At 43.8% G+C, this 23668-nt stretch overlaps 9 protein-coding genes across 9 annotated transcripts; 5 read left to right on the forward strand and 4 right to left on the reverse strand.

Annotated features, from left to right (window-relative positions):
* Positions 1–190: 190 nt before the first annotated feature.
* Positions 191–1561, reverse strand: O0I10_004843 (uncharacterized protein; the record flags this gene model as incomplete). The annotated part of the gene is made up of 7 exons (XM_058484892.1): positions 191–481; positions 539–610; positions 691–770; positions 844–925; positions 988–1203; positions 1281–1366; positions 1435–1561. The coding sequence occupies 7 exons, from the start codon at positions 1559–1561 to the stop codon at positions 191–193; spliced, it is 954 nt and encodes a 317-aa protein (XP_058344391.1).
* A 1331-nt stretch (positions 1562–2892) lies between these two features.
* On the forward strand, positions 2893–4244 carry O0I10_004844 (uncharacterized protein; the record flags this gene model as incomplete). The annotated part of the gene is made up of 5 exons (XM_058484893.1): positions 2893–3206; positions 3272–3378; positions 3449–3591; positions 3655–3783; positions 3849–4244. 5 exons carry the CDS (start codon positions 2893–2895, stop codon positions 4242–4244), a joined length of 1089 nt encoding a protein of 362 aa, XP_058344392.1.
* A 20-nt stretch (positions 4245–4264) lies between these two features.
* O0I10_004845 (uncharacterized protein) lies at positions 4265–5336 on the reverse strand (the record flags this gene model as incomplete). The annotated part of the gene is made up of 2 exons (XM_058484894.1): positions 4265–4905; positions 4970–5336. 2 exons carry the CDS (start codon positions 5334–5336, stop codon positions 4265–4267), a joined length of 1008 nt encoding a protein of 335 aa, XP_058344393.1.
* Positions 5337–5551: 215 nt separating this feature from the next.
* On the forward strand, positions 5552–6469 carry O0I10_004846 (uncharacterized protein; the record flags this gene model as incomplete). Its single annotated transcript, XM_058484895.1, has 3 exons — positions 5552–5814; positions 5889–6118; positions 6192–6469. The coding sequence occupies 3 exons, from the start codon at positions 5552–5554 to the stop codon at positions 6467–6469; spliced, it is 771 nt and encodes a 256-aa protein (XP_058344394.1).
* A 130-nt stretch (positions 6470–6599) lies between these two features.
* O0I10_004847 (uncharacterized protein) lies at positions 6600–7375 on the forward strand (the record flags this gene model as incomplete). Its single annotated transcript, XM_058484896.1, has 3 exons — positions 6600–6734; positions 7000–7269; positions 7331–7375. 3 exons carry the CDS (start codon positions 6600–6602, stop codon positions 7373–7375), a joined length of 450 nt encoding a protein of 149 aa, XP_058344395.1.
* A 223-nt stretch (positions 7376–7598) lies between these two features.
* O0I10_004848 (uncharacterized protein) lies at positions 7599–9438 on the reverse strand (the record flags this gene model as incomplete). Its single annotated transcript, XM_058484897.1, has 2 exons — positions 7599–8947; positions 9009–9438. 2 exons carry the CDS (start codon positions 9436–9438, stop codon positions 7599–7601), a joined length of 1779 nt encoding a protein of 592 aa, XP_058344396.1.
* Positions 9439–9573: 135 nt separating this feature from the next.
* Positions 9574–12259, reverse strand: O0I10_004849 (uncharacterized protein; the record flags this gene model as incomplete). Its single annotated transcript, XM_058484898.1, has 6 exons — positions 9574–9889; positions 9950–10247; positions 10316–11075; positions 11134–11583; positions 11650–12128; positions 12199–12259. 6 exons carry the CDS (start codon positions 12257–12259, stop codon positions 9574–9576), a joined length of 2364 nt encoding a protein of 787 aa, XP_058344397.1.
* A 1952-nt stretch (positions 12260–14211) lies between these two features.
* O0I10_004850 (uncharacterized protein) lies at positions 14212–14857 on the forward strand (the record flags this gene model as incomplete). Its single annotated transcript, XM_058484899.1, has 4 exons — positions 14212–14273; positions 14334–14445; positions 14528–14713; positions 14774–14857. The coding sequence occupies 4 exons, from the start codon at positions 14212–14214 to the stop codon at positions 14855–14857; spliced, it is 444 nt and encodes a 147-aa protein (XP_058344398.1).
* A 7754-nt stretch (positions 14858–22611) lies between these two features.
* Positions 22612–23469, forward strand: O0I10_004851 (ATP synthase F1, delta subunit; the record flags this gene model as incomplete). Its single annotated transcript, XM_058484900.1, has 4 exons — positions 22612–22647; positions 22716–22751; positions 22848–23207; positions 23269–23469. The coding sequence occupies 4 exons, from the start codon at positions 22612–22614 to the stop codon at positions 23467–23469; spliced, it is 633 nt and encodes a 210-aa protein (XP_058344399.1).
* Positions 23470–23668: the final 199 nt, after the last annotated feature.

Raw genomic sequence — 23668 nt, forward strand, 5'->3', positions numbered from 1 at the left:
CTTTGGATCCATTGCCACCACCCATCGTGTAACCTGTCCAATCATGTCATCATGGTAAAAAAGCAAATTGTATATGTGTATAATATCCAAGAGATGATGGGGATGGTAAAGAGAGAATTGTACAAAAAAGTAGAAGCGTAATAAAAGGTAAATGAAATGAAATGGAGAGAGAGAGAGGGAGAGAGAGGAACTACTGCTGCTGCTGGTTATTGTTTCGGACAAAAGGGGCTCGCAAAATCTCAATGATATTGGCCAAGTTAAAAGCGGGTCGCCAAGAGGATGTCGATTTAGCTGGTGCTGCTTGTGATGTTTCTGTAACCTGGTCCTCTTGAGGAGTAGGATGCTCTGATCTCATAGGCTCATCTTGATCCTTTTCAACAGCAGCGGCATGAACGTCAAGCTTGCGGACTTGATTCTCCACATCTTGATCTTGCTCCTTTGCTGATGGTGGTTCTTTGTTACTACCCTCCACCACCTCCTCCTTTTCCCATTCATTGTGTGAGTAATCGAATGTAGTATTGAATAAATGATCACTTACTATGTCCATGGGGGCTTTAACAAGTTCATGAGCTTTGCGTAATTCGCTGCTTGTATCCGACGCTGCATGTTGCTGTTTTTATAATATACGACCTTTGTCAACCATGATCCTGGTATGTAAACCCTTGTCATTCCTTCATCGGTGATACTTACAATATGAATTAAGCCATCGCTTTGATTGATTTTGGAATGAAGCTCCTTGCAAAGATCATTGCTATCGACTTTGTCAGGTACTACCAAGAGAGGCATGATGTTAGTATACTGCTGCTCACCACCACCACCACCACCATCACCACCATTGCTTACTATCGCACAAGGCATCACAATCAGTGTAGATAACTACACGAGTGGATTCGTTTTGGCATCGTTCAATAGCTTGGAGGGCCGCCTGCAGCAGGGTGCTATCGTCAGAAACAAAGAGCACAAAAAATGGGTTGTTTACATACATACCCAATAATACGCATCCTCCACGCTGCTACTATTGTACTTTTCCAATTGTGGTACAGCTGTCCAGTTACGCTTGTCATTCACGGTACCATAATACAAGCCTACAAGGTTTGTTGAAGCACCAATCCAAATGTCCACCGTGTTGTTTTTCTCTTGTTGTTGGTGGTGGGGTGTTGCTGCATTTGCATCTGCGGGGGGTGCTGGTTGGGCTGCAGAAGTCTGTACACATTACAGCACACCCTACATGAGTCATTTTTTCCACCACCACCTCAACGCTTGTACACATCCATACATACCTCTTTTTCCTCTTCCTTTTTCTTAATGTCACGGATAGGTGTCGTTGGACGTGATCGTGTGGAACGTCTTGTTGGTGGTGGTAGATCTGCTGCATCTTGGTACATATGTATTTGTAAATGCCCCATATCCTATCCAACGTTGTCATATACATACCTTTAAACTTTTTTGTGGGTGGAGAGGAAACAAATCCGTTCTCTGATGGGATGGCTGCTGCTGTTGTAGTAGTAGCACCGTTATTGTCATCTAGCTTGCGCTTGTTGGATCGAAGAGTACGTGCCATGGTGGTGGGGGAAGCAAGTGACCAGAAAAAAGAAAAAAGAAAGCAAGAGAAAAGGGAAAAAAGGGGGGTTAAGCGAGGCACATGGAAAATTAAAACAATGGGGAGACAAGTGTTTTTGCAATATGATCATGCTTGTAACGTGATACAGAAATCTCAAGCGGGATCAGCTGTTCTCCTGCCACGTCGGAGCATCTTGTCAGAGTTTCAATGCCTCGTTGCTTTTGCTATCGGCCCTGCATGTCGCACATAGGGGCCCCTTTTGCTGCCTATATCATGTTTCAAGCGGATTCATCCTCCTTTTTTATTCAGTGGGCTATACTACTTTTCTTTTACGCCTTATAGTGAGTATGCTGTTTGCTTGTTTAATCATCACCTATGATGAGCATATGGAGTGCCCTTCGTCATGTTCATTAAAGGATTGATTTGTTGGTTGTCAAAGTGTAGCAAGAAGCATAATGCCATTATTGGGTCTATTCATCGTAAATGGATGGTCACACCATCCTCACAGCATTCAATTGTGATGGACCCTATGACAGCTGTTGTATGTACGTCTTGGGGAGATGCATGCTTCTTTCATGTTCTATCACACTATATGCAATATGAGCTTAATCCTTGGGAAAGCGAATACAATGATAAGGGCACACATTGGCTCAATTTTATGGGCATTATGCTCCTCGAATTGATGTTTCATTAAGCAGTTTCCAGGTTCAAGCTTTGGGTCGCTGGCTTTGAAGAGCATGGTAATCAAACATCGAGCATGCTGCAATCCATGTTCAATGAGAAATAAAGCAAAAGAACGCCAACTTGAGAATGGTGCTATCATTGTAATAGGATGGTCAGCCCAACCTTGCTGTGTATATGAGATGCTGCTTCAATAATAAGAGGGTTGATCTGCAATTCATCAAAAGAAGGTAAAAGAAAAGATGGTGACACCTTGCTCGGATCAAAGGGCATAGCGGCGTTACCATTGATTGCTTCAAATTATTGTTGTCAGCCAATGTCTATGCAAGTTGACTTGATTTGTTAATCAGCCCAATGTTTCAACAAGAGGACGTGCAGTGGTAGTAGTAAAGCGGCGATCTTAGTAAGCCTTGAGGAAAACCATGGTTGGCCCTTGCTTCATTAATTCAATATCAGCAGTCGAATCATTTTCGAGAACCGATTGCTGATTCATGCCTTTGAAACCGAAAAGGCCGCGTGGCGTGTGTATGTGTGCGTGCACATACCGCACACATCCTTTATAAAAGGGAGAAAGTACCACCACACTCTCTCTCTTTTTTTCCCATCACTTACACTCCCCACTCTATTTTTTTCCTTTTCTCACATATACCATGTCATTTACAATTCGTCCTTTGGCAACTGGTTTGCCACGTTTTGGTTCACGCGTTCTCCTTGCCAACGCTGCTCGTCGTGCTCCTTTGACACAATCATCGGTTCGCGGCTATACTACGGGTGGTGGTAGTACCAAGAAATCCAGCAACAACACGCTTTTGTTTTTGGGTTTGGCCGCTCTTGGTGGCGCTGGTGGTTACTACTACCATAATAGCCAACAAGGTGTCAAGGTGTTGGATAGCAGCAGCAAGAAAAAGAACATTGACTACAATCAAGTCTACAAGGATATTGCCGAGATCCTCGAAGATAATGAGCAAGTATCATGTGAATTACTACCGTCCCCCATGGGAATATATTACTAACACGTAATAATAATAGCTATGACGATGGATCCTATGGCCCTGTTCTTTTGCGCTTGGCATGGCACGCCTCCGGTACCTATGATAAGGATACCAAGACCGGTGGAAGCAATGGCGCCACCATGCGTAAGTAGTATACGAATCGTATTCTTGAGGGTGAATGTGTTGCTGATAATGATGATGACTACCTTTACAGGTTTTGAACCCGAGGCCACCCATGGTGCCAACAATGGTCTCAAGGTAGCACGCGATCTTTTGGAAAAGATTCATGCCAAGTATCCCGAGATTAGCTATGGTGACTTGTGGACTTTGGCTGGTGTTTGTGCCATCCAAGAATTGGTAAGGATCCAATTTTTTCCCACCACACCAAACATCATCCATCACTCACAATATCTACATTAGGGTGGTCCTACTATTCCTTGGCGCCCTGGTCGTCAAGATGCCTTGACGGCTGAAAGCTGCACACCTGATGGTCGTCTTCCTGATGCTGCACAAAAGGAAAAGCATGCACGCGATATTTTCTACCGTATGGTAAGTGGATGTTACACAAAGAAGTTGCAAAACTCGGGTTTCTAAAATCTTTGTGTATTATGTAGGGCTTCAATGACCAAGAAATTGTTGCCTTGGTAGGTGGTCATGCCTTGGGTCGTTGCCATCCCGACCGCAGTGGATTTGATGGTCCATGGATTGAGTCCCCTACTGTCTTCTCCAATGAGTACTTTAAGGCCTTGACTGAACGCAAATGGATCAAAAAGGAACTTCCCAATGGTGGTTGGCAATACGTTGACAAGGCCAATCCCGATGTCATGATGTTGCCTATTGAACTTGCCATGTACGAAGACAAGGAATTCAAAAAGTACTTTGATGAATATGCCAAGGATGAAGCCAAGTTCTTTGAAGACTTTAGCAAGGCATTCAAGAAACTCATTGAATTGGGTGTGCCCTTCAAGGGTGATGAAAAGGTTTATGTTTTCCAAAAGACCACTGAATAAATAAATAAATAAAGCTATTCTTAAAAGGGAACAACAGAACCCGTATTGCTATCCTTGGCTCGTTTCACCATCAAGCCAGCAATGGCACTATCCTGAACACTGATACCAACACTTTTGAAAAGGGTACGGGAGATACGGTCTTGATCAGAAGGTGTAGTGTCATCCAAAAGAATGCGTCCAATTTCATTCCAATCCTCTGATTTGGATGAAGCGACAAGTTCACCTGCTTCATGGCCACAAGCTTCGATCGAGTCGACAATGATACGTTGGGTAAGCTTGATTGTATCGGTATCCACTTCATGCATATCCAAACGATAAGAGCCAACGCAATTGAGATGAACGGAGGACTTGAGCCATGCACCATGAAGAACCGGTTGAGAGGCGTTTGTGCAAGTACAGACGATATCAGCTTGACGAGCAGCAGCTTCAAGTTCAGAGTCTGATGCAGCAGCTTGTACGGTGAGATGTGGATAAGAGGATTGGATGGCATTTACAAGTTGTTGACGGCGTTCGGAGCCTCGATTCCAAATCGTGACATGGTCGATGGAAGGGCGGACTGCAAGCATCATGTCAATGTGGGCACGTGCTTGTGCACCGGCTCCGAGGACAAGTAAATGGCTGGCATCCGATACTGCATAAAGACGTGTAGCCACTGCTGAACCTATTTTCTCTCACGTTGATCAATTTTTACACATTACCCTTCTTCAACATCATATACACCATACCTGCAGCTGTACGTACAGCGGTGAGAACACCCGCATTCATAATGGCATCAGTAGCACCCGTGTTTTGATCCAATACCAAAATAGATCCAGGAAGACCCCCTTTACTATCACCGGTAGGCACACTGACCACCTTGATGGATGTCGTCTCTTGCAATCGGGAAGGCATGAATAATACACGGTGCGAATCGGTATCCACGGCAAGTCGCATGGGTGCCTGTGCATAACGCTTTTGGCTGTCATCCTCTTGTGCCACTGTATACGCCTTGAAGGTATCCTCCATCAATGAAACCAACTCCAGAGCTGCATTAGCATCCTCCAATGCAAGCAACTTGCTAATGTCGTCATGAGAAAGCACGCGAATGGCCATGGTGTGTGAGTGTATGTATGTTTGTGTGGAGAAAGAGCCCACTAACAACGGCATTTCAACCTTGTTTTAAATGATCATCCACATACTCCATTGATTGGTCAGGTCCCCCCGCTTCCATTTCGTTCGTCGTCCTGGTGTGTTGGATTCATCCGAAACATAAAAAAGTGGACCCTATTGTAAGAGAGACGAGACGAGTGGAGCCGATCTTTGTTTCAATGGTTACCCATCAGCTTGCCAGCGCCATTGGCTACTTGACCGAATTGCAGTGGGCAGGATTCCCCTTATTGGACTTGCTGCATGCCGTCCTCATTGCCTATATCTACCGATCAGCCCTGGCAGAACACCATAGCCGTATTGGATGGGGTCAAGGCTTGGTTGCCACCATAGTCATGGCAGCAGGTGGTGGTTCGACTATTGCCATCATTCGAGGCGAGCCTGTGGGTATCTTGAAGAGCAACGAGTTCTGGATCATGTATGGGTAAGTGTACCATATAGAGTTTGCATGAAGTTGCAGGGTGCCTTTTTTATTCATCTTGTATGACCCTACTATAGTGCTGCCTATGCCATCATGTTTGCACATACCTTTGTCTATGAAGCATTCAAGTTTTTATTCAGCATTCCTTTGGTGGAAGAGGTCTTTACAGTGGTGGATGCCATTCTACGCAACATTGCCATTGTTCGATTCGGTGTGGATGGTGTGGATGGTGCTTTGGGCCCTGGCAAGTGGGTGGCCAAGTTGATTTGTGGCACCTTGGCTGGTGCTGGTGGCGGTTTCTGGATTGGTAAGCAAAGCAAGCAATGCAAATCCATGTTTGAAAGAAAACAACAGACCATTAAAAACCAAATTATGATTAGATTCGTTTCAATTGACTCATCATCATTGGTCATTCTCAACCCCTCGTTGGCTTCATGAAGCTACGATCGACGTCAAGGCATCTTTTGTTACAGCCCTCTTTTATATGCTTGCCACCAATGAAGCATTCAGCCAATGGAGTGGATTCCCTTTGTTGTCACGTGATGATGCCGAGACATGGAGTGCCGTGGTATTGTCTGCTGGATTGGTATACGGCGTGATCATTGGCCGTCAACGAAAGCAACAAGAGCAAAAGGAAGCCAAGCAAAAGCAACAATAGTAGTAGTAATGATAATCTTTCAGTATCAGCTGCTGTTACCCTTTGGACAATATTCCGACTCATTCCTCACACAATAAAGTACATGCATTGTTTCCTCTCTTTTCTTTCTCTCTTTGTTTAATTAGTTATTATGGGAAGCAGCGTTTCGAAGATTGGATGTAAACGAGAAGGCGGCTATGCTGGTGGTGGTGGCAGTGGTCGACACCATAAACGTAAAACGAATACAGTGGATAAAACAAGTATCGGCATCCCTACAGGCTTTAGGGTACATCATCCAACTATCTTTTTAAAATCGACATACACAGCTCACTGACTGGAAGATGTGCGCTGGGCGCACAGCATTTATACCATATAGGTAAATAAAAACGAAGACATTGGATACTGTATCCCCCTTGTTGGCTGACGACGAATCCCTTCTTTCAGGATTGGATAGTTCACCACCAACCGAGGTATGAAGCTTTCCCTCACCATACCCCCATCAATGGATCTATTGGAAAAGAGAACACTGATCATGTTATGATTACATGTAGCAGCATCAAAAGAGCTCTGGTATTCCACCCACAGAACAGTTAAAGACACAATTAGCTGAAATCACACAACGTTTGCAAGAAGTCAATGTTCATATTCCACCGCAACCACAACCACAACCACAACCTCGCTCTGCAGGGGCTGCTGATCCTTGTGACGTATCAGCAAAGAGTCGCAGTGACTTGGAGCAATTGTGTATGGATAAACCCAATTACAACATGTCATTGATGAAATGCTATGTGGAACGCAAGATTGATGCCCAAGTGCAAAAGGTGTGTTTGAGCCAAATTGGGGATTGAGCTGGTTACACTGCGAACTGACCTTGATGAATAGCATGCCCATGCACGTAGGCGATCAAAAAGTTGTAGTCAAGCATAAGGCTGAGCCATGTTTTTTATCTTTCATCCAATACATACAATCAACAAGAAGCATTCTTCGTTCATAATGTGATGTGCAAGTGTGAGAATTCATTATTATAAATGGGATGTACGATGATGAAGTCTGCTATATATAAACAAAGGCATGCAAAGGGGGGGAAAGTTTTTTGTTACATTATGCGGGTAGTGGTGGAGTGTACATGTAAAAAGTGGTGGTGGTGATATTAATACGGTAACGTGTCGACGATGGATGTTTCATCGGGAAAGGCAGTATCCAGCTTATTGGCAATGCGTGTCGTAGTGGCGTGTGTGACAAGACAATCATGCATGACCAACCTTCGCAAGGAGGTGCAACCATCAAATACCAAAGCACTCACACCACGATCGGAGACTCGATAACAACGACTAATATCAAGCGTATGAAGACTTTGGATACCACCTAGTGCACATAGGACATCATCATCCACACAATCTAAATCGGCAAGGCCAAGGGATCGTAATTGTTGAGAACGTGCAAGTTCTTGAATGGCTCGTTGTAATCCTGCACTCGTTAATTGTTCACATCCGCTCACATCAAGACTCGTAAGCTCGGTATTTAATTCACGCACCATTGTTTCCAAGAAATCATCTGTTACAAATCGTGATCGGATCAAATGGAGGGTACGTAATCCTATGGCGGGGGCTCTTGCAAAGCACATGGCACGATCGAGAGCTGTTTCTGCTCCATCATAAATGGTCAAGGATCGTAAAGAGACGAGACGTGTGAGTGCATCCATGGTACGTCCTGATTGGCATTGCATAAGCGTAACATGTTCAAGCGCAGGGCATTGTGATAATAAGCGACACAAATCATCCTCTGGTCCTGTATGTCGAAGCACAAGATGCGATAGTCGTGGTGCACCATAATGTGCAAGGGCGGCCCAATAATGGTCAAGAGGTGTATCATGAATCACTGAAACTAATTCAAGCGTCCGATGATTGCGTTCAAGCAGTGGTAGTAAATCCCGATCACATAATCCATCCACATGTGTCAAGGCTAATGATTGCAATCCTGGTCCACTGGCATGAGGCGCTCGTACATCGTGTAATTCAAGGTGTGTAATGGCATCCGTATCGAGTAAATGAACATGGCGTAAGCTGGGACATAATAAATCGATGCGTTGTAATACATTCATAGGTCCACATTCAGCTGCATCCATGACGAGTAAATGTAAACGCGTGCATAACGGCAATAAGCGTTCCAATGGCAACACGACCTCTGCCGACCACACCAACTCTGTCAACCATGGCATCGGTAATTCTGGTGCCCATGTAGGTGATACATTTTGTTCCTCCTCATCTTCATTCTCCTCCTCTTGATTCTCCTCTATATTCTCCATCTTGCATACCAAGGTCTGTAATCGTTGACAGGTGGATAATACACGTGGTATCACTCGTTGTGCTGGAAAAAAGGCATGTCGAAATTCGAGTGTTTTGAGATTGTGGCCGGTCAATTCGAGCATCCCTGTCAATGTACTCAATTGTTCTTCGGTTGAAAGATCCACTGTATCCCATGCATAGATCGATCCAATCACTAATAATAGCATGATTCTTATCAATCAGCCATATTGATTTTCCCTATGATGACCACCTACCCAAGGTATGAATACGTGAATGCCCCTTTTGCCGTATCATATCAAATGTCTTTTTCATTTGCACCGTGTTGCCAAAAAAGCTGAATCGTTGAATAGGCCGTTCTGCATCAGGAATCCATTTTAACCAGCTATCACGGTCACTTTCTCGTAGTGCGATATGTACATCTCGATACATGCCAGGCCACTCGCATAAACTCGTCCGCCAGTTCTTGCTCACGCGTGTACATTTGACTCGCTCTGGAAAGTTCAACCGCGTAAAGATAGCCCACGTAACGTCCCAAGGAAGTCGACCCACAAAGTCCACGGCTGCTTTATCATCGTCCATCGGTGTTGGCATGGGAGCATCATGGCTGGCATGGGCGGTTCGTTTGCGTTGTTGAGTGATGCTCATGGAGGCGTCTGTTATCTGCTCTTGGTGTCGCTTGCACATAACGCTCTCTCTCTATCCCTGAGATGGACTCCGTGGGAAAAAGGAAAAGAGCAAAAGAAAACAACACCCCGCCGATCAATAAAACCATCCTTTTGTTGACTTTATACTTTATTCTCCCTTTGGGTATGATGATCGCTACACTTGAGTTACCACCGCTAAACCGTAACTAAGCAATGCCTGCTTTTTCGCTGACGCCACAAGTAAATTGACATGACACTTTTCTTCCGGTCGTAAAGCAAGCCCAATATTGTTCCAGTCACTCAATCGCGTGGAGGATGGGCATAGACATAGTTTGCGGATATACTGCTTGTTGCGTTCATCGAGATACGTGGTGATGTCTTCATAATTGTAATCATCCTTGGTCATCCCAAGCACACGCTGCGCCTCATACCAAATGGCTCGACGAAGTGGAGAGGTATCAATGTTGGAATCGGATGTATGATGAAAGATACTATAATACGTGTGGTCAGTGATATGAATGGCTCGTATTGAAACAAGAATGGATATTCACCTCCAATCAGTGATGCTGAGAGCTTCATTAAATTCATCGTCAAGCTCATCTCCTAAGCCTGGCAGGAATTGGTTCACAAGGTCACATCCAAAGTCTTCCCAGCCATAATCTCCCGACATGACTTCGTTGACATAGTATTCTTCTTCTGATGACTTGTCCACCTCTTCTTCTTCCACCTCCTTGCAATGTATCCTCTCTTTTGGATCAATAAATCTTGTCAAATCTTCATGCACTGCATTCATGGTTTGCTTGTGACCAGCAGTATTATTATTATCCACATCATGGGGTGTTGTTGTGTCTATAAATATACTTACAATGATGAGTTCTTTCTCCCCCACCACCTTCCCTCCTTCCTATAAAACTTACCATGTTTAGCAGCCAGCTGCTCTTGTTCATCATGACCCAGTCGTAATTTTTCCAAGCTCTCCAACAACTCGCTTTTTAACGATGATCCATTGGCCGATTTGAGTTTGGAGACCAATTCTTCGGTTTGTGTATTGTACATGTGTTGATCATCTTCCTCTTCTTCCTCTTCTTCCTCATCCTCATCATCTTCTTGATTGTCCACGGATACGCCCAAGCCATAGCCATTGTCGGAAGAAGAAAATGGATCGTCATTGGGATCACTGAGTAAAATGTTGCTGTCGTACCAACCGGTTGCCATGGAAGCAGCCGCACGGGCCATATCAGCTTGAATCTTCCCACCTGGTGACCATGGAGATCGTTCATCCAATTCATACTCGACACCCGAATGATTTGCTGCTGAGCTTGGATCCTCTTGATGATAATAGTATCCTCCTCGCATATCCAATTCAGGTGCAATGCCACAACCCAAGACAAAACTGCTCAATCCAAGAAAGGTGGAAATGACAACCATGCCCTGTACAAGTTCGCCCTTGCTCCATACATCGGATACTTGTGCCCCAGGTCGACTCATGAGACATGTCATGTCTTCACACGTCAGCTGCCATGATTGTCGTGACATTTTTAGTATCAACCTCGCAATGTGTTGTAGCTTGGGTGGTGCGTATTCAATCCCTTGAAGCCATGCTGGATCGCCCCCATTTTGCAAATACTCGAGTCGCATCATTGATACAAGATACTGACATTCATGATGTGCTGATGCCTACATACATATTACAAATGAATAAAAGGATCCATTTACTACTACCACTAGTACTTACAAGGATAGCCAAGTAACATTTCCATGATCGACTCAGAGGGCCAAGGGATGATTTGACAATTTTGGAATAGGCATTGCTGTAGATTTCATAAAAGGTGGGAAAGAATGCCATGACTCGAAATACATTGGCAAGTCGTCCTTCTTCCATAAAGGTCTTGGTCATCATTTGACGTACGTATTCATCTGATCGTTTTCCACCCGTCTCCAAATCTTTGGGTTGTTGTTGTTGTGGGATCGTTGCACTCGTCACACCACTTGTTGAAGCATCATCTCCACTGCTGCTGGTATCAATTTCTTGGGACCATGGCGATATGGAGTAATGTTCTGGTCTTGGGTAAAAAGTAGACGTGGGTGGTAAAGCCGAGGATGACTCGAGAGAGAAAATATCATTCAAAGAGATGAAAATGGAAGGGGACAACTGACTCGGCTGTGGGGCTGATAAACGCGAATCCTATTATTATCGGCATGATTTTGAGTTCAAAAAATCCTGTCTCCATTCAAAAGAGGATGCACTTACATTGGTCATTTGTAGAAACTCCTTAAAGGCTTGCCGAACATCAGAAAAGGGACACGTATAAGCGAGCCGTAGCATGGTGAGTAGATAGTAGCGAAGATTGGATTCCTCATTGTCACTACTGGGGTCATATGACAAATCATGCGTTATGCTTGCATGATCTGTTTCAGAATCGGAGGTGTCGTTAAAGTTGTTGCAATGATGATGATGATGATGCGGTGATGATGGTGGCGATGATGATGATACATGATGATGATGATGGTGTTGTTGCTGTTGCTGTTGTTGTGTGGTAGGTGTTGTGGGTACTTCAGAAGATGTAGTTGAAAAAGGTGACCGAACGACTACTCGTACATACGATTTGACCACCTGGATAATCTTCTCCAACGCTGCTTGACGCTCCTCGCTCGACTCGACCTGGAGATTCTTGAAGAGTGCAATTCGGAGACGAGATGACTGAAGTTGCTGTGCTCGTGCATCGCGTGCTATGATTGCCCATTGAGTCTACTACATCGGTGTGGGGTAGTGGTTGAGTAGTAGAGAGATAGGACTCACCTGTTTCTTCCAAACTACTACTTGTGACATTGCTTTCATGAAGCTGCTGATCGGTATTCATAATTCTTCAGATGCTGTCGTCTTTTAAGGGTTTCTGGTGTAAGAGTCAAAAAGAACGACGACGGTGGGAGTCTTCAACGTGTGAAGGGAAAAAGAAAAGAAAAAGACTGTTGCAGAAAGTAGAAAACGGACTTTTGCTAAAAGTCTGCCAAACAATGTATGCGCAGCAGGTACCCCAGTTATAATAAATGGGGTCGTGGGTCTTGTTGAGAACGGTTGAATGCTTTATATATAGCTCGACGCGCCTTAAATACCATACGCGTGTATCATGGATTCCATAAAGACGTTGAATCATTCACCTGATCAAGGCTCAAAGTAACGTGCACGTGATACATCGAGCTTTATTGACCATGTTTGCTCATTGTACTACCTTTCCCGTGGGTTTTATCATCACTTGATATTACCTTAATGTGACGACATTATCCGTGAATATTGCTATATGCCCAAATACAAGTCATTTAGCGCATGCTGATCTTGTTTGCTGACTCAATAAACACGTACGATTGATGATAACATACCTCCCAATGATGATTACATGGCTTCTCAAACAAGGACATCACACTAACCCTTTTGCCCAATCCACCACTCCTCCACCGCCATAAATTGTTTTTACGTAGGACAAAAAAGTGTCTTGTTTAGATTTGTAAATATGCAGCAGCATTGACATATAGGGTAATACGAGCAAGGGGGCACTAGCTGCTGCTGTTGCAATCAATTCAAGACGGCGTATACGTTGAGCGTTATTGTTTTCTTATCTCGGCCTCTGGGATGACGCTCTATCTTCATCAATGCGAAGATTTTAGCTGTTGTATAAAACACAGACTCTAACATTGACGTTGTGATACGTCTTACGGATCTCTTTGTTTGTAACATGTTGATCGTGTGGCTGTTAAAGAAGGCTCAGATGGCTTATTTGTAAATTACAAACAACCATCCATGTCATCAACATTGAGCAAGTCGATCCAACCAAGCTTGAAAGCTTTCATCAAAGCTAAACAGGGCATTCGCTTTGACCTCGCCGAGCAACTTTGTTCTTCAAAGACACCCCTGGTGGAATGTAAAGTTCAGAGATATGACCATCTTTATGTTTTACTTTGATGTAGGCGTGATGCTATATCAAAAATGGTCTTCGTTCATTGTCAAGTAGCTAGACCCTGATAGAGCAAAAGATGTAGAAGGACTTCTTTGTGTATAACAGAGACAAAAACTCAGGGCTTGAGTCAATGCATGGTACATACATATGCAAACTTAATTCCCATTCATAAACTGCCAGCTAATAGCCCTTCCTCCCATTCGCCATTGTGACCCAAAACAATGCATATGAACGATTCTCCTGCTCCATTTTATCACCTCCATCCTTCAACTTTCTTGATCCGAGGGGACTTGACTGAAAAACGCTCAAACACAGAAGTATCATCCAAAAGTAGAAAAGTCGGTTTGATTAATTGTTCGTAAACTACCATTCCTCCCAATCATCATTGTTGCGCAATCCACTGCATGTGGACGATTACCTTACTCCAGCATAGCATGCCCATCATTCAACTTTCTTGATCCGAGCTAACCTGGTAGTAAAGCAATGGCTGCTGTTGGATCATCATTATTGTGCAAAGTGTAAAATGGCGCACACCCTTTTGCTATACGTGAGGATCATTTCTTTTATTTATGTGTACCTATTGTCTATCGTGATGAGGGTGATGATGACGATGGGTGGATGGTGTGTGTATGGGGTAATTGAGTGGCCCCAGTGTAATAGCAGTAGGGGAGTTAAACTTGGGGATGGTAGCTGCACGACTAGAGACAACGCTTCTCTTCTCTTTCTCACTCCTCCGCTTTTATTCCATTCACGACATCTCGATCAAGGTAATGTACTATAAAAGAGTGCTCTTGTTGGTTGTGAGGTATTAATGTAGTTCTGAACATGCATTGTCAAGGAAGGAGTGGTTGGTGGTTGCCATGGCGATATCGTTGCTTCCTTTTGTTCGTTGCTATTCCCACTCTACACTTGGTCTCAACAGGTACATTCAAAGCCCAATGTTGCAGCAGGACTTGTTCCATTGACGTGTTAGCTTGTATAGAGGGCAAGCTTGGTTTCAAGACGTTAGCTGGTTTGGCGTTTTGTTTCGGCTCAACTACACTACTACACCATGGCTTTCAGTTTCCAGTAACCAACAACAAACGGTTTTTTTGGTATATGGAAAAGGCAAGTACAATGAAACAAACAATGAAAAGGGTATCTATTGGATGTGTGTGCTAATAATGAATCGAATAGGTTCTTTGGTCAGGCAATGCAACTTTGGGGCATCATCATCATCTCTTTGAGTTCAAGTCCCAGCCTGTATCAAGTGGCTATTTGCTGGAGAAGCTTCTTGGAACACGTCCAGGGCTCTATAGGCCTGCGTTGAGTTGCTGGGTCGATGACGATGGATTTTTGGAAGAGCATGGTCACCGTGTCGAGGTAAAAGGGGATTTGCAACAGCTTGTGAATGTGTTGACCAACACGCTATTCTCGTGATAGGCTCGTTCTTTCCCTTGGGGATTTCTTTTCATGAGGTGGGAAATGATTGGAAGGATTGGGGACCATTCTCTTTGGAGAGGATGAATGAGAACAACTATGAGCCTGGACTCTACGTAAGTGATGTCCTTCCTTGCCATGGATCGAACTGGCCTTGCGTGATTCGTGCAGTGCTTTCTCAAGAACAAGGGATCACCCGACATTGCTCGTATGGTGTTGATTTGTTTGTGAATTCCTTCTGATTTGCGTTCTTCCTTAGACAGGATCGCGTAACGGTTACCAAATCGTCATCATTCCCGGTATCAGATTGTTTAACTTGGCTGCTTTTACTTATAGACACGACCATTACGATGATTACCACATTCACAACAATGGCGATTACGATGATCACCCCATCCACAACAATGACAATGATGACGACAACGAGATTCAAAAGGAAGCCTGCAAGATCCCATTCTTTTCAACTTGTGTGTTTTTGGATGTGGTGTGACGGATGAGATTGACGACTGGTGACGAGTACGAGTACGAATACGAATGATGACGGAGGACGACTATGACGATGGTGGTGGCAATGTACAGTACATAGCAAGATAGCTAGATGAAATAAAGCATTGTTTATTTTTTACACGCTTGTTGGAGGTTGCTAGCTTGTGGATTACATACTATTGCTTCGAAGATGGAATAATAAAGGTGGTCCGGTTATCGGTCATGCAAGAAGTACATGGCTTTTGTGATACAATAAGGAGGAGTGGGAAGTGGGATGAGCTTGAGAAGAGAAAAAGTGAAGAGATCCCTCCATTGAGTTTCAGGATGAGTGACTCATTCAAAACGTATAGGTATCTTTTTACATATACAAATTGGTTTATGCAGCTCGACTTTCTTCTACATGCAAATGTGATGGGTACCTTGACACACCTTCATTATTGGATGCTGTTTACTTACGTACCTTCACAAAAGGCAATCATCATCATCATCCATTTGTGTAGCAACCTGTCAAGGACGTGCCTGTGTAACCACTACGTGCGGTTTCACTCAGCTCTTCATCTTTCCGTTAATGCAGCCGACACCATCCACTAGGAAAAAGCAACTCCATCACGCTTACAGCATAGGTAAACCATAAAGACGCCTGTATCTCCAAACTTTACAATGAAACGTGTGGTTTTTATTAGAGCAATGTGCTCGGCTCGGCCAACAGCACCTTGTGTGCAAGTGTCGCGTTCAATGTCGCAAACAGCCCAAAAAATATTTTTTGGTCGTCGAAGAAAGTTTTAAGAGGTCGACCCCCAGATCCAGATTGGCTGGTAGCGACATTGCGAAATCTGGGATTGGCAAGCTTGATCGTGAAACTTTCACACAAGATGCAGTTGGCCAAGCCGAGTACATTGCTCTAATAAAAACCCCACGTTTCATTGTAAAGTTTGGAGATACAGGCACCTTTATGTTCGTAAGCGTGATGCTATATGAGAAGTGGTCTTTGTTCATTGTCAAGTAGGTGGACCCTAGCAGAGCAAAAGATGCAGAAGGACCACTTTGGGTAACTCAGCTAAAAAGTCAGGACTTCAGGGACAATGCATGAAAGGTACGCAACCCTCACTTTTATGTCATATATTGGCAGCTAATAGCCACTTTTGTGCATTCCCAACTTTTGTGCATTCTATTGTAGGTGGACGATGCTCCTGCTCTAGACATTCATTTCCATGATTAAAGTAGGTTGATCCGAGCTGATTTGGTTGAGTTACGCTCACACAAGATTACATCGGTTGAGCTACATCGAGCGTGCTTTATGTCCAGAGTGATGTAATCTCTCTTTGACCGCAGCTCAGTCAAATCAGCTCGGATCAACCTACTTTAATCATGGAAATGAATGTCTAGAGCAGGGGCATCGTTCCCATGCAGTGGATCTCGCAACAATGATGATTGGATAAAAGTGGCCGTTAGCTAGCAATACATGCCTGTTCCTAGATGATCCATAAAGTAATTATACATTGACCCTTTCATTCATGCAAACGTAGCTGTGTTACACAACACGACCCTCTGCATCTTTTGCTCTGCCAGGGTCCACCTACTTGACAATGAACAAAGACCACTTCTCATATAGCATCACGCTTACAAACATAAAGGTGCCTGTATCTCCAAACTTTACAATGAAACGTGGGGTTTTGAATAGAGCAATGGGCTCGGCTTGGCCAACAGCATCTTGTGTGAAAGTTTCGCGTTCAATGTCGCAAACAGCCCAAAAAAATATTTTTTGGTCGTCGTCGTCGAAGAGGTCGACCCCCAGATCCAGTTTGGCTGGTAGCGACATTGCGAAATCTGGGATCGCCCACGATGAACTTCATACTTTGACACAAGATTCCTTTGACCCCGACAAGCACGTTGATCTATTAAAGAGCCCACGTTTGATTGTAAAGTTTGGAGATACAGGCACCTTTACGTTTGTAAGCGTGATGCTATATGAGAAGTGGTCTTTGTTTAATGCAAAGTAGTATGACTATAATAGAGCAAAAGATGCAGAGAGCGTGTTTGTGTACTTGAGTCATTCAGCACAGGCGATGCATGATTCTTGTACACTATTTAGGAATAGTTCAAAATGCCAGCTAATAACCTTAGTCCATCCATTCTCCATTGTTGCCCAATCCAATGCATACGAACGATTGTCCTGCTCCAGCCCAGTATACCCATCATTCAACTTTCTTGATCCGATGAGATTTGACTGAAAAACGCTCAAACACAGAAACATCATCCAATATCAGAGGAATCAAATTGGTAAGTTATTTGTAAACTGCCACTTGATAGCCCATTCCTCCCAATCACCTTTGTTTCCCAATCCAATGCATGTGATCGATTGTCCTGCTCCAGTCTATCATGCCCATCATTCAACTTACTTGATCCGAAGGGATTTGGTTGAGTTACGCTCAAACACAAAACATCATCCAATCTCACAGGAATCATTTTGCAAAGTTATTTGTAAACTGCCAGCTAATAACCCAGTCCTCCCAGTTACCTTTGTTGCTCAATCCAATGCATACGAACGATTGCCCTGCTCCAGCCCAGCATGCCCATCATTCAACTTTCTTGATTGGAGGGGATGTGATTGAACAACGCTTAAACAAAGAAGTATCATCTAAGCAACAGAAAGATTTACTTAAATTTCCAACTTCTTCTTCCCTCTTCCTCCCATTCTCAACTGTTGCCTCATTCAAATACAACCACCACCTGCGAACGATTGTCCTGCTTCAATCCACCATGTCAATCCTACACTTGTCTTGATCCGATGACTGAATGGCAGGTCCATGGCGCGTACACAGCCTCCTTGTCACTCTTCTACAACACACGACTCTCTTTACACAACACACGCTCTTGAACACTCCTCTACCGAATCAAACGTAACAGCATTCATTCCAGCTGCCATTAGCAAGGTCTTTACTCTATTGTCTCAAAGGACAGCGTTGCTCACTTGCACCAATGTGGTCTTACGGCCTTACGTGAACAACAGATAGCAATTATACAGAAGTAGCTTTATTTACATGTAGCAACTTGATTCAATACACACGAGTTCTTATGGATATGGATATTTGTTTGGTACATGGGATGGAAGGAATTGGATATATAACAAAACGGAGGGTCGCAAGCAAACATCTGGTTGTGGTGCTCTACGTTTGGTGTAGCCATCATTACATCTCCTTAGGTTAACATGTACATCGTGCTGAATAATGTGGTTAGAGAGAGTGCATCATTACGGGATCAATATGAGTATAGTATGCATATTCTTTTACTGCAAATGACAAGATAATAGTTTTATTCTATATATATGGTATATCGCACCAGTGCCAAAGTAGTAATCCTTCTTGAAGAAAAGTGCTTGAGGGCCCATATGACTGCTTGATGATCTGACAGACATTTGAGGAAGGAGAGCATCCACACGATGATAACTTGTAGTAGCTATCACAAGCAGTGTAGGATCTCACTTGGCAGATACTCATCCAATCCCCCAAAAGCTGCAAGCATACATAGCCATTAGCCATCCTGGGTCGCCTATAGAAAACACATTGCATTAGCCATTCGTATCCTCGTGAACAGAATCATAATACTACTTACGGCTGCTTGAAGGATGTAACAGACATTCAAGGAAGGAGAGCGTCCACCGGGTGATAGCTTGCCGTAGCTTATCACAAGCAGTGTAGGATCTAACTTGGCAGACACACGTCCAATCACCCAAAAGCTGCAGCATCCATAGCCATCATGGTCCAACTTGAAGCAGGTTCTTGACTGATTCCGGTAGACGCGTTGATCTTCGGCTTGCAAACGACTTGTCAAGATCCACTACATTTGATAATCTACAGCCGCCCATTAGAACCTGCACCAACAGTACACACGCATTTATCTAAACAATACCTACCAAAGAGCATCAGTACTCATTGCTTGCTTTGCTCGTGTGCACGATGTACGCTTGTTGCCTAGCACCATGGCGAGAACCACCCTTGCTCCGGTCTCCATGAAGCACTTGGACACTGATCGCCTTATATCAACACCAACTGCTTTTTGCAACAACTATACAAGAGAAACTTGTAAATACATACCCTGATGGGATGGGTGTCGTGAACGGGTCAAAACGAGAAAGAGATAGAGAGCTGCTCCTCAAAGTAATTTCCGTGGCAACGCACACACAAACGCGCCGATCCAGTCAAGCTACTTCCTACACACACGTACCCATACCACACTATCATAGTAGACACTACATGCGGATAAATAAATCATTCGAATGATCATCATCATGACGTAGAAAAAGGTGTATTATTTCTATTGCGTGCTAGTACTACTACCACTATTATTACTTACCATACGAGAACGAACCGTGATATCATTGTATAGAAGACATTGTCACTCATCCTTTCACACAAAGTCTTTTCGAATGGGCTGTTCATTTTTGGTCTATGAACCATGTCATGGTTGACTTGAAAAAGAGTTACATGCGGGCTACCTACCACAGGCGGACCTTACTATGTGGATGGAACTTTTATGCATTTCTTCACCAATAGCATTGACTTTTCAAGTCCTGCCCCTCTTGGTCTTGTGACACAATCAACTCCTGCACCTTTGTTTCTATTAAAGTATAGCTACTTGACAATGAAAAAGAAGACCACTTTTCATATAGCATCACGCTTACATATTAAGAGAAAACATAAAGCCTGCATCTACATATTAAAATTTCAAGTTAAGCAAGGCGTCTTTATTATACGATGATGTGTGAATATGTATATGTCTAAAACGAGGAATCAGGACGATAATAGATGTGGACATAGTCACTGTCCATACATAGTATCCTTCATACGAGAAAACAAAGCTTCGCAAAGGAGGTTGCTCAAAGGCACTTGCAGGACACATAGCCCACTCGTTGCTCGTATTGTATTGTCAGCCTGGTTGGCCATCTCGCAGCAGAAATCGATATCATGAAGATTGATTGCCAAACAGTCATAGAGATTCAGGTAGTTGACTGTAGGAGGTGTATGAGGGAGATGTCCGGATGGGGGAAAGAAGCCCACGTTGGGAAGTCGGGCCATGTAATAATTGTATTACTGGCTGATAAGACATGCAAGTAAGGTCTCATGCCTTGTGGCTCCACTTCTTGTCTTCGTCTTGTTGCCAGCACCAACCACTCCAAATGTGACACACCACCAAGCTCTTCGAAAAGTTCGATGTTAGTGGGGTTGTCACCCATCCAATCGAATGATCTCAGCGCAACACTTTGATGCAGCAGTGTAATTGCTGAAGTAATCCAATAGCGTCGTGAGGAATATTGCTTGAATGCAGGAAGAGATGTTGGAGATGTGGCAAATTATCGTCAATGTTGTTCATAACAGCGAGTGAGACAAGAGGAGGGGTGCCATGGTGAAATTCCCTCTGTCTCACGCTGTTCCTATGGGCAACGCGAATACAACATGCTGTGAGCCCATTGGAAGCTGTAATGAGGGGGTTGAGGTGGTTCGTCAAAAACGCCAAAGTTACAGCCCTTGCTCGTTCGCGGATATCGTAAACGAGCTCTCGAAGAAGTGGCATCGCATGTGCTTATGCCACCTACAAAGGAGTCCCAAATCTCCCATTAGACTGAGGTTGTCTTTTCCATACAAATGATAGGTATACTTACCACAAAGGGTCCCTCAAGGAATACAGCCAAATGTCATTAGGCAACAATGAGCACACCAAATGGTAAAGCAATAATGAAATGAACTACATAATCGATGAATGCATCATGAGTACCCTCATTTTGGGGATCACATAAAGACTATCCTCCTTGAGACTTACCAGACGCCATTGATGATGATATGCATACAAGCAAAAGAAAGGGCGTATGATTGCGTTGATGCAAACAGCTTTATTTATATACGTGGGTGGGCGTGTGAATTGTTGTCGTGATGGATCGAGCTGATAAAGTGGTCAAGTAGCAATTCATGTATGTCATAGACCAATTGCCGAAGGGGCGGCATTCCATCTTGGTTCAGGATGTCGTCATATGAATCAAAGCCGGGCAGTGTTACATGAGTAAGGCTTGGGCTCAGTTCATCCATTGTAAAGGCCACGTGCACGGCTCCTCTTGCCATGTCCATGAAAAATCCACAAATCAAATGTTGAAGCACCAGCCTTGTAGTTGTCCCATAGAAAGCAATGACCACCGTTGGATGTCCAGTTCATCGGCTTGATACAATAGCCAAAAGCTAAACCTCATCAATCGCATGGCAAGTGCAGTGCCTAGACCTCGACTTGGGGTCAGTTGCATTAAAAGCAAGTTTTCATCTCGAAGATGAACATCGTGTACAATGATCCACAGTCATCTCGTGTATGGTTATATCCTAGGTTACTATCCAATCTTAGGAGATGCATGGTCGTCGAATAAAGTTGGAAGAAGAGGTTCATTATGACTTTGAGGGGGGACACGTCGAACCCAAAATCGGTTGATTTGATGGGAGGTTTATATAGAAATCAGCACAACGAGACTCAAAACAGGTATTTTATTGTTAGCTCGTATTCTAGGACGACATCTGTATCTTTGAGAAATCTTGCTTTGTTTTGACAACTTCTTTTGGCAAATCTTTGATCACTTTCCTTAGTAGAGGTTCCTCAGTATTCATCCTGCTTTTATTTATTATACTCATCATATGCCTTATTTCTTAGCTTTTACAACCATTACGTATGAGCTTTAATAATCAATGAAAAATGAGGGGTGATGACTGTAATACATAGTACTGCAAGGTGATCAACACCGAGCCAACATGCCAGCAGCAGAGAACAACCAAACAACAATGGTACCAGAAAGCATTCATTCATCACTTTCCGGAAACGCCTTGTTGTCGTTGTCCTTTGTTCATCCCATTTCTTTTTTTGTCAATCATGTTGCAGCATACCACAAGTGGTTGTTGATTTCTTTCATCGCCGATGTCCTTTATTAGAGGGATCTTATCATATAAATGACCCCTGATTCCACCTGTATACCTCATTGGCGCTCATATGGTGGTTGATTGTATGCAATGCGCACATTATTAAGTCTTAGTATGAATAAACATGGTCAAGTCATATGACTTTTCTGATTACGGCTAATGAGGATGCATGGTGTTATGCTCACAATACCATCTCTCTTCAATTACAATGTAATGGGTCATTGTTTTTATTAATCAATATGAGCAAGTATGAATTCTCATGGTGCCTGGAAAGATGCTACTAAGGGCGGTGATAGTGGGGGAGATTGGCTGGTGGTGATGGTTGGCTGCTGACGTCAAACTTGGAGCACCGGGACAAGTGAACAGCGAGCAAACTTTTTCCCCTCCCTTCTGTTTTCACATTACACCATGGCCTTGAATCGTCTCACGACTGCCGTTCCCAAGGTATGCTTGTGTGCATTGGCTGCATATACATGGACGAAACGATTGACCTTTTTGACCACTTTATATAGTTGGCTCGTGGCTATGCCGCTGCCGCTGCTCCCAAGGTAAACAACACTACCCCCAACATGCTACCACCCTGGCAATGACGCTTGCATTCGACTCTTTGTGTATTCTAATCCTTTTTTTCTATCTCTATATAGCCTCCAGTTACTTTGTTCGGTATTGATGGTCGTTACGCCACTGCTTTGTATACCGCTGCTGCTCGTCAGAACGCGCTCGAAGCCGTTGAACGCGACTTGTCCCAGCTTCAAACTCTTATCAGCAAGGATAAGGCTGTCCAAGGCTTTTTGGAGAACCCCACTGTTGCTGGCAAGGCCAAGGTCGAAGGTATCTCTGCTTTGTTGAACAAGGCTGGCAAGGTCAACCCCCTTACCAAGAACCTCTTTGAGGCCCTCAACGAAAACAGCCGTCTTGATCAAACCGCCAAGGTCCTCAGTGCCTATGCTGAATTGATGAGCGCTCACCGTAACGAGCTTTCCTTGACTGTCACCTCTGCCAAGGTAAAAAGAAAAGAGAGAGAAAAGGATATTAGATACATGGAGATATTAATAGGCGATATAGGAACTCGACAAGGCTACTTTGAACAAGATTGCCGATTCTCTCCAAAAGAGCAAGCTCGCTGAAGGCAAGAAGCTTTTGGTTTCCAACAAGGTCAAGCCTGATATCCTTGGTGGTATCCTCGTTGAGATTGGTGACAAGAGCATCGATTTGACTGTTTCCGGCAAGGTTGCCAAGCTCAACAAGCTTGTCACTGGTGAGTAGGATCAAGCAATGTGTAATGTGATGAATACTAACGGAGACTGATATCTTTCACCCCTGTCAGATTCCATCTAAATAACGTCTATCCCGTTTCTTGCTATCGAGATCTTACTATAGAGATTTGTCTATGCAATAACAACTATACATCGACATACAAATTGCCTGTTTTCTTTTTCGTGTTCATATAGAGTGCATGATTTCA

Source organism: Lichtheimia ornata (assembly GCF_029851405.1).
Source record: "Lichtheimia ornata isolate CBS 291.66 chromosome Unknown scaffold00018, whole genome shotgun sequence".
NCBI classification, from domain to species: Eukaryota; Fungi; Mucoromycota; class Mucoromycetes; order Mucorales; family Lichtheimiaceae; genus Lichtheimia; species Lichtheimia ornata.